The sequence below is a fragment of the Polyergus mexicanus genome, unplaced genomic scaffold (genome assembly GCF_030449975.1).
Source record: "Polyergus mexicanus isolate NDT 795.1 unplaced genomic scaffold, iyPolMexi1.0 SCAF_5, whole genome shotgun sequence".
NCBI classification, from domain to species: domain Eukaryota; kingdom Metazoa; phylum Arthropoda; class Insecta; order Hymenoptera; family Formicidae; genus Polyergus; species Polyergus mexicanus.
Window position 1 is genome coordinate 5,456,660 of NW_027223325.1, and position 11,284 is coordinate 5,467,943.

At 39.1% G+C, this 11,284-nt stretch overlaps 1 protein-coding gene across 1 annotated transcript; it reads left to right on the forward strand.

Annotated features, from left to right (window-relative positions):
• The first annotated feature begins 242 nt into the window (after positions 1-242).
• LOC138933316 (uncharacterized) lies at positions 243-1,637 on the forward strand. The gene has a single exon (XM_070295927.1). It carries the CDS (start codon positions 243-245, stop codon positions 1,635-1,637), a length of 1,395 nt encoding a protein of 464 aa, XP_070152028.1.
• Positions 1,638-11,284: the final 9,647 nt, after the last annotated feature.

The following is an 11,284-nucleotide window of genomic DNA, read 5'->3' on the forward strand; positions in this document are numbered from 1 at the left end:
TTCAAATGCATAAAGAGGGCCTCTTAAAGGTAGGAACCGCAGAAATTATTGACGGACTTAAATCAAATCACACGTATTATAGAAGCGTCACGCTTGCGGGTAAGGTAAACGTAGATGGAACCTGTAAAGGCATCCAATATTCGGATTATTACGGCACATGGGATGACGTAATAGTCCAAGCAACCTTAAAAATCTCCCTCAGAGATTCGTACGTACCGGTTAGATTAAACGCAGGAAAAATAATGCTAAAATCGGGCACAGTTTGTGACCTAGCTGACGAATCCTGTATCGACTCGGACGATGGTTACACCTTTTGGGAAGGTGTACCAAACACTGCATGCGGATTTGAATCCTATGACGTATTATATGAGGGCACCTCCACTAAAATCCAAGGCCTCCTTAATTCCCAAAACACTACAATGTTTACCTTAGAATCCCAAGACACCACTTTTGCGTTGACGCTAACGCGAAGACACACTATTTGCGGCTATACTTTATACGGAACAGAGCATCCAAAATTATTTATCTTTGAAACCCAAAAGGGAAACATTTTTAAAGCAAGGTCTAAAATCGCAGTAACTAATTTGGATCTGTTTACATACGCAAACTCAAAATTTGTGTATGTTGAAAAATATATAAGAAACCAAATCACGTCATTATACAGAGACATCATTATACAGAAATGTGAATTAGAAAAACAAGTAATTCAAAATACCTTGTCTCTGGCAGCAATACAGCCGGACGAATTCGCCTACCGAATGATGAAATCACCTGGCTATATGGCAGTGACTTCAGGCGAAGGGATCCACATTATCAAATGCATAGCAATAGAAGTTACCTTGCGAAAGACCAACACTTGCCATACGGAACTGCCCGTGACCTTTAGAAATGCTTCTTTGTTCATGACACCAAAATCCCATATAGTAATTAGACACAGTACTATAAGGGACTGTAATCCATTACTCCCGATCCTGTATAACATTGAAGGGACATGGCTCCAATTTAATCCTACCCCATCCATGGCAATCTCCCCACACGAAATTAAACCCCTTACAAAATTATCCTGGAAATACCTAGCCCCGAAATCCTTAGCCACTAGCGGCATATATACGCAACAAGACTTAGACGAACTAAGGGATCATATTATGTTTCCTGCAGAAAAGAATGCAGTTTTACACACCATCGCCCGAGGCTTTACCGGACAATCGATACAATCAGACACGGTTTCATTACAAAATTTATTAGATGAAGACGCGTTAAATAAAATTTATAATAATACACTAACAAAAATATGGGACGGTTTCACCACATTTGGTGCAGCGACCGCCGGCGTATTCGGCATTTTTATAATAATAAGAATAATAAAAATTGTATTTGACACACTGATACATGGCTATGCGCTACACGCAGCCTATGGCTGTAGCTTACACTTACTCGGAGCCATTTGGAGCTCCTTCACACATTTATTATTGTATTTGGCCAATAGGCCACAGCCACGACCAAATGTAAATCCCGAAAACCCACCGGAACACGCAGACACAAACACAGTACCCAACGCGCCAGCAGAAAATACAGAACCACCCACTATACCTATTGTATATACATTCAGAGATCTACGTGCCAGATTGGAAGAATAAATTTCATCATAACTCGTTACTCCGAAATTTAAACTAAGGGGGGTGGTGTGACGTCTTAGCCGCACGTCAAATTTTATTTAAATAATATATTTATTGTTAATACACCCATAGGAGGTGAAAGAAATAAGAATCCGGAGAAAATTATTCGTTCAAGGCAAAGTTCTAACTTGTAAAATAGTATTCATACTCGAGAGTCACCCCGTATATAGCCAACGCTCGAGCGCGCCAGCGGGTGACACAGAAATAACCATCATATGTATAAACCATAAGAATAACTAATAATTTATATTTGCATTGCACAACCAGACAGTCGATTCAAACGCTTTAAAAATTGTAATAAATATTATATATATATATGTATATATATATATATATAAGTATACAAAAGATCTTTTAATAAAGCATTAAATTCAATTGGAAGATACAAGCGAAAAGTGAACGATGCAAATGTAACGTTATTACGTTTTAACATAATGATTTCAAGTATATATATATATATATATATTCGTTTTAACTTTATATTCATATTAGCCTTAAAAACTTTATATCCTTATACGCGCATACACATATTCTACGTAGCATAAGACTTTATTATTAATCATATAGGTAACAATAAGGAACTAGGCATATAAGAATATTCATTATAAAATATTTTATTCACTTCAGTATTATAAGAGTTTTATAAGAGCCTTAAACTGTACATGGTATGCGGCCGGCCGTCGATCGATATTTTTATCCGCCCGCTAGATAAGATTAAGCGGGACAAATAAGTTGGAATGTTGCGAGAGAACGATATAGCTGTCCTTCTGGCACAGAGATCCCTACCAGCGGCTCTTCCACTTGCCATTGCTCCCGCCCATGGGTCTCCCTCCAACATCAGGAAGTCTTAGGCGAAGCATAGGAAGAATATCCCACCATCTACAAGAGGCGATCCCACTGCAGCATCTCTCCCACCAACACCCGAAGACCGGAGGAGCTCAGTGCAAGTCCGACATCCAGCATTACTATTCGCGACGGCAAACTGTTAACACGTTACTACTTTCGAGCTCTGAATCCCATTGTCAAGCGTCAGTAATCCGGCGTTACGCGTCGTCAAACTTCTGTACAAGTCTTTAAGACTCTTAGATACACTCTGAAACGGAGTTTACCAGCCGCTAGTATAGCGACTGTAATAATAATACAATTTAAACGTTGAATATAAAATAAAGTGTTATATACTACTATATTCGACTCTACAATTATTACTACGTTCCGGCTACCTATTCATCCAACATCAGCCTACATTATTATAATTAAGAAGAATATATATATATATTCAATCTCGAGGGATCGTCGCAGGAGGAATCCAACCCGACGACGTATATTCCTAAGTAAGTTAACACCTTATACGGACAAGTTGTCAGTCTTCTGATCCCCGGTAGACCCGGTGAATGCAGGGTGACCGAAAAAGAAATAAAACATCTAAAAGGCGTACATATCTTATTCAATTTAATTGAGTAAATTCTAATTTACTATTATCATAAAATTTAGTATAGTCACGTTCAGAAAATAGCTTTGTATTAATAATTTAGATTTAATTTTTTTTATCAACTTCGAATATCGAGACGTGACACGTACATAGCGATCTCAGCTTTGTGCGCAGAAAAACGTATATCCTCAATTTCCTTAATGTCGTGCAAGTATTTTCGACTAAACTCATTTACTGACACGTAACTAAGACGTTCCAAACGACCAAAACTTGCGTACATAGCGATTTCGACAATGTATACCGTGAAGCGGTTCTTCTCAATTTCCTTGATGTTGCACAAGAATTTTAGACAAATCTCACTAACTGACACGTAACTAAGACGTTTCGAACGAACAAAACTTGCGTACATAGCGATCTCAGCTTTGTGCGCAGAAAAACGTATATCCTCAATTTCCTTAATGTCGTGCAAGAATTTTCGACTGAACTCGCTTACTGACACGTAACTAAGACGTTCCGAACGAACAAAACTTGCTTACATAGCGATTTTAACAATGTATGCCGTGAAGCGGTTCTTCTCAATTTCTTTGATGTTGCACAAGAATTTTAGACAAGTCTCACTTACTGACACGTAACTAAGACGTTTCGAACGAACAAAACTTGCGTACATAGCGATCTCAGCTTTGTGCGCAGAAAAACGTATATCCTCAATTTCCTTAATGTCGTGCAAGAATTTTTGACTGAACTCGCTTACTGACACGTAACTAAGACGTTCCGAACGAACAAAACTTGCGTACATAGCGATCTCAGCTTTGTGCGCAGAAAAACGTATATCCTCAATTTCCTTAATGTCGTGCAAGAATTTTCGACTAAACTCACTTACTGACACGTAACTAAGACGTTCCGAACGAACAAAACTTGCGTACATAGCGATTTTAACAATGTAAGCCGTGAAGCGGTTCTTCTCAATTTCTTTGATGTTGCACAAGAATTTTAGACAACTCTCGCTTACTGACACGTAACTAAGACGTTTCGAACGAACAAAACTTGCGTACATAGCGATCTCAGCTTTGTGCGCAGAAAAACGTATATCCTCAATTTCCTTAATGTCGTGCAAGAATTTTAGACAAATCTCGCTTACTGACACGTAACTAAGACGTTTCGAACGAACAAAACTTGCGTACATTGCGATTTTAACAATGTAAGCCGTGAAGCGGTTCTTCTCAATTTCCTTGATGTTGCACAAGAATTTTAGACAAATCTCGCTTACTGACTCGTAACTAAGACGTTTCGAACGAACAAAACTTGCGTACATAGCGATCTCAGCTTTGTGCGCAGAAAAACTTATATCCTCAATTTCCTTAATGTCGTGCAAGAATTTTCGACTAAACTCACTTACTGACACGTAACTAAGACGTTCCGAACGAACAAAACTTGCGTACATAGCGATCTCAGCTTTGTGCGCAGAAAAACGTATATCCTCAAATTCCTTAATGTTGTGCAAGAATTTTCGACTAAACTCACTTACTGACACGTAACTAAGACGTTCCGAACGAACAAAACTTGCGTACATAGCGATCTCAGTTTTGTGCGCAGAAAAACGTATATCCTCAATTTCCTTAATGTCGTGCAAGAATTTTCGACTAAACTCACTTACTGACACGTAACTAAGACGTTCCGAACGAACAAAACTTGCGTACATAGCGATTTTAATAATGTAAGCCGTGAAGCGGTTCTTCTCAATTTCCTTGATGTTGCACAAGAATTTTAGACAAATCTCGCTTACTGACACGTAACTAAGACGTTTCGAGAGAACAAAACTTGCGTACATAGCGATCTCAGCTATGTGCGCAGAAAAACTTATATCCTCAATTTCCTTAATGTTGCACAAGAATTTTAGACAAATCTCGCTTACTGACTCGTAACTAAGACGTTTCGAACGAACAAAACTTGCGTACATAGCGATCTCAGCTTTGTGCGCAGAAAAACTATTAACCTCAATTTCCTTAATGTCGTGCAAGAATTTTCGACTAAACTCACTTACTGACACGTAACTAAGACGTTCCGAACGAACAAAACTTGCGTACATAGCGATTTTAACAATGTAAGCCGTGAAGCGGTTCTTCTCAATTTCCTTGATGTTGCACAAGAATTTTAGACAAATCTCGCTTACTGACACGTAACTAAGACGTTTCGAACGAACAAAACTTGCGTACATAGCGATCTCAGCTTTGTGCGCAGAAAAACGTATATCCTCAATTGCCTTAATGTCGTGCAAGGATTTTCGACTAAACTCACTTACTGACACGTAACTAAGACGTTCCGAACGAACAAAACTTGCGTACATAGCGATCTCAGCTTTGTGCGCAGAAAACGTATATCCTCAATTTCCTTAATGTCGTGCAAGAATTTTCGACTAAACTCACTTACAGACACGTAACTAAGACGTTCCGAACGAACAAAACTTGCGTACATAGCGATTTTAACAATGTATGCCGTGAAGCGGTTCTTATCAATTTCCTTGATGTTGCACAAGAATTTTAGACAAATGTCACTTACTGACACGTAACTAAGACGTTCCAAACGAACAAAACTTGCGTACATAGCGATCTCAGCTTCGTGCGCAGAAAAACGTATATCCTCAATTTCCTTAATGTCGTGCAAGAATTTTCGACTAAACTCACTTACTGACACGTAACTAAGACGTTCCGAACGAACAAAACTTGCGTACATAGCGATTTCAGCTTTGTGCGCAGAAAAACGTATATCCTCAATTTCCTTGATGTTGTACCAGAATTTTCTGCAAATCTCACTTACTGACACGTAACTAAGACGTTCCGAGCGAACGAAACTTGCGTGCATAACTATCTCAAGTCTGTGTGCAGAAAACCGTTTCTCCTCACTTTCCATGATGTTGTACATAGCGATTTTAACAATGTATGCGTCGAAGCGGTTCTTCTCAATTTCCTTGATGTTGCACAAGAATTTTAGACAAATCTCACTTACTGACACGTAACTAAGACGTTTCGAACGAACAAAACTTGCGTACATAGCGATCTCAGCTTTATGCGCAGAAAAACGTATATCCTCAATTTCCTTAATGTCGTGCAAGAATTTTAGACAAATCTCGCTTACTGACACGTAACTAAGACGTTTCGAACGAACAAAACTTGCGTACATAGCGACCTCAGCTTTGTGCGCAGAAAAACTTTTATCCTCAAATTCCTTAATGTCGTGCAAGAATTTTCGACTAAACTCACTCACTGACACGTAACTAAGACGTTCCGAACGAACAAAACTTGCGTACAAAGCGATTTTAACAATGTAAGCCGTGAAGCGGTTCTTCTCAATTTCCTTGATGTTGCCCAAGAATTTTAGACAAATGTCACTTACTGACACGTAACTAAGACGTTCCGAACGAACAAAACTTGCGTACATAACGATTTTAACAATGTATGCCTCGAAGCGGTTCTTCTCAATTTCCTTGATGTTGCACAAGAATTTTAGACAAATCTCACTTACTGACACGTAACTAGGACGTTTCGAACGAACAAAACTTGCGTACATAGCGATCTCAGCTTTGTGCGCAGAAAAACGTATATCCTCAATTTTCTTAATGTCGTGCAAGGATTTTCGACTAAACTCACTTACTGACACGTAAGTAAGACGTTCCGAACGAACAAAACTTGAGTACATAGCGATCTCAGCTTTGTGCGCAGAAAAACGTATATCCTCAATTTCCTTAACGTCGTGCAAGAATTTTCGACTAAACTCACATACTGACACGTAACTAAGACGTTCCGAACGAACAAAACTTGCGTACATAGCGATTTTAACAATGTAAGCCGTGAAGCGGTTCTTCTCAATTTCCTTGATGTTGCACAAGAATTTTAGACAAATCTCGCTTACTGACACGTAACTAAGACGTTTCGAACGAACAAAACTTGCGTACATAGCGATCTCAGCTATGTGCGCAGAAAAACTTATATCCTCAATTTCCTTAATGTTGCACAAGAATTTTAGACAAATCTCACTTACTGACACGTAACTAAGACATTTCGAACGAACAAAACTTTCGTACATAGCGATCTCAGCTTTGTGCGCAGAAAAACGTATATCCTCAATTTCCTTAATGTCGTGCAAGAATTTTCGACTAAACTCACTTACTGACCCGTAACTAAGACGTTCCGAACGAACAAAACTTGCGTACATAGCGATTTTAACAATGTAAGCCGTGAAGCGGTTCTTCTCAATTTCCTTGATGTTGCACAAGAATTTTAGACAAATCTCGCTTACTGACTCGTAACTAAGACGTTTCGAACGAACAAAACTTGCGTACATAGCGATCTCAGCTTTGTGCGCAGAAAACTTATATCCTCAATTTCCTTAATGTCGTGCAAGAATTTTCGACTAAACTCACTTACTGACACGTAACTAAGACGTTCCGAACGAACAAAACTTGCGTACATAGCGATCTCAGCTTTGTGCGTAGAAAAACGTATATCCTCAAATTCCTTAATGTCGTGCAAGAATTTTCGACTAAACTCACTTACTGACACGTAACTAAGACGTTCCGAACGAACAAAACTTGCGTACATAGCGATCTCAGTTTTGTGCGCAGAAAAACGTATATTCTCAATTTCCTTAATGTCGTGCAAGAATTTTCGACTAAACTCACTTACTGACACGTAACTAAGACGTTCCGAACGAACAAAACTTGCGTACATAGCGATTTTAACAATGTAAGCCGTGAAGCGGTTCTTCTCAATTTCCTTGATGTTGCACAAGAATTTTAGACAAATCTCGCTTACTGACACGTAACTAAGACGTTTCGAACGAACAAAACTTGCGTACATAGCGATCTCAGCTATGTGCGCAGAAAAACTTATATCCTCAATTTCCTTAATGTTGCACAAGAATTTTAGACAAATCTCGCTTACTGACTCGTAACTAAGACGTTTCGAACGAACAAAACTTGCGTACATAGCGATCTCAGCTTTGTGCGCAGAAAAACTATTAACCTCAATTTCCTTAATGTCGTGCAAGAATTTTCGACTAAACTCACTTACTGACACGTAACTAAGACGTTCCGAACGAACAAAACTTGCGTACATAGCGATTTTAACAATGTAAGCCGTGAAGCGGTTCTTCTCAATTTCCTTGATGTTGCACAAGAATTTTAGACAAATTTCGCTTACTGACACGTAACTAAGACGTTTCGAACGAACAAAACTTGCGTACATAGCGATCTCAGCTTTGTGCGCAGAAAAACGTATATCCTCAATTGCCTTAATGTCGTGCAAGGATTTTCGACTAATCTCACTTACTGACACGTAACTAAGACGTTCCGAACGAACAAAACTTGCGTACATAGCGATCTCAGCTTTGTGCGCAGAAAACGTATATCCTCAATTTCCTTAATGTCGTGCAAGAATTTTCGACTAAACTCACTTACAGACACGTAACTAAGACGTTCCGAACGAACAAAACTTGCGTACATAGCGATTTTAACAATGTATGCCGTGAAGCGGTTCTTATCAATTTCCTTGATGTTGCACAAGAATTTTAGACAAATGTCACTTACTGACACGTAACTAAGACGTTCCAAACGAACAAAACTTGCGTACATAGCGATCTCAGTTTTGTGCGCAGAAAAACGTATATCCTCAACTTCCTTAATGTCGTGCAAGAATTTTAGACAAATCTCGCTTACTGACACGTAACTAAGACGTTTCGAACGAACAAAACTTGCGTACATAGCGATCTCAGCTTTGTGCGCAGAAAAACTTTTATCCTCAAATTCCTTAATGTCGTGCAAGAATTTTCGACTAAACTCACTCACTGACACGTAACTAAGACGTTCCGAACGAACAAAACTTGCGTACAAAGCGATTTTAACAATGTAAGCCGTGAAGCGGTTCTTCTCAATTTCCTTGATGTTGCCCAAGAATTTTAGACAAATGTCACTTACTGACACGTGACTAAGACGTTCCGAACGAACAAAACTTGCGTACATAACGATTTTAACAATGTATGCCTCGAAGCGGTTCTTCTCAATTTCCTTGATGTTGCACAAGAATTTTAGACAAATCTCACTTACTGACACGTAACTAGGACGTTTCGAACGAACAAAACTTGCGTACATAGCGATCTCAGCTTTGTGCGCAGAAAAACGTATATCCTCAATTTTCTTAATGTCGTGCAAGGATTTTCGACTAAACTCACTTACTGACACGTAACTAAGACGTTCCGAACGAACAAAACTTGCGTACATAGCGATTTTAACAATGTAAGCCGTGAAGCGGTTCTTCTCAATTTCCTTGATGTTGCACAAGAATTTTAGACAAATCTCGCTTACTGACTCGTAACTAAGACGTTTCGAACGAACAAAACTTGCGTACATAGCGATCTCAGCTTTGTGCGCAGAAAACTTATATCCTCAATTTCCTTAATGTCGTGCAAGAATTTTCGACTAAACTCACTTACTGACACGTAACTAAGACGTTCCGAACGAACAAAACTTGCGTACATAGCGATCTCAGCTTTGTGCGCAGAAACACGTATATCCTCAAATTCCTTAATGTCGTGCAAGAATTTTCGACTAAACTCACTTACTGACACGTAACTAATACGTTCCGAACGAACAAAACTTGCGTACATAGCGATCTCAGTTTTGTGCGCAGAAAAACGTATATCCTCAATTTCCTTAATGTCGTGCAAGAAATTTCGACCAATCTCACTTACTGACACGTAACTAAGACGTTCCGAACGACCGAAACTTGCGTACATAGCTATCTCAACTCTGTGCGCAGAAAACCGTTTCTCCTCAATTTCCTTGATGTTGTACCAGAATTTTCTGCAAATCTCACTTACTGACACGTAACTAAGACGTTCCGAGCGAACGAAACTTGCGTGCATAACTATCTCAAGTCTGTGTGCAGAAAACCGTTTCTCCTCACTTTCCATGATGTTGTACATAGCGATTTTAACAATGTATGCGTCGAAGCGGTTCTTCTCAATTTCCTTGATGTTGCACAAGAATTTTAGACAAATCTCACTTACTGACACGTAACTAAAACGTTTCGAACGAACAAAACTTGCGTACATAGCGATCTCAGCTTTATGCGCAGAAAAACGTATATCCTCAATTTCCTTAATGTCGTGCAAGAATTTTAGACAAATCTCGCTTACTGACACGTAACTAAGACGTTTCGAACGAACAAAACTTGCGTACATAGCGACCTCAGCTTTGTGCGCAGAAAAACTTTTATCCTCAAATTCCTTAATGTCGTGCAAGAATTTTCGACTAAACTCACTCACTGACACGTAACTAAGACGTTCCGAACGAACAAAACTTGCGTACAAAGCGATTTTAACAATGTAAGCCGTGAAGCGGTTCTTCTCAATTTCCTTGATGTTGCCCAAGAATTTTAGACAAATGTCACTTACTGACACGTAACTAAGACGTTCCGAACGAACAAAACTTGCGTACATAACGATTTTAACAATGTATGCCTCGAAGCGGTTCTTCTCAATTTCCTTGATGTTGCACAAGAATTTTAGACAAATCTCACTTACTGACACGTAACTAGGACGTTTCGAACGAACAAAACTTGCGTACATAGCGATCTCAGCTTTGTGCGCAGAAAAAAGTATATCCTCAATTTTCTTAATGTCGTGCAAGGATTTTCGACTAAACTCACTTACTGACACGTAACTAAGACGTTCCGAACGAACAAAACTTGAGTACATAGCGATCTCAGCTTTGTGCGCAGAAAAACGTATATCCTCAATTTCCTTAACGTCGTGCAAGAATTTTCGACTAAACTCACATACTGACACGTAACTAAGACGTTCCGAACGACCAAAACTTGCGTACATAGCGATTTTAACAATGTAAGCCGTGAAGCGGTTCTTCTCAATTTCCTTGATGTTGCACAAGAATTTTAGACAAATCTCGCTTACTGACACGTAACTAAGACGTTTCGAACGAACAAAACTTGCGTACATAGCGATCTCAGCTATGTGCGCAGAAAAACTTATATCCTCAATTTCCTTAATGTTGCACAAGAATTTTGGACAAATCTCGCTTACTGACTCGTAACTAAGACGTTTCGAACGAACAAAACTTGCGTACATAGCGATCTCAGCTTTGTGCGCAGAAAAACTATTAACCTCAATT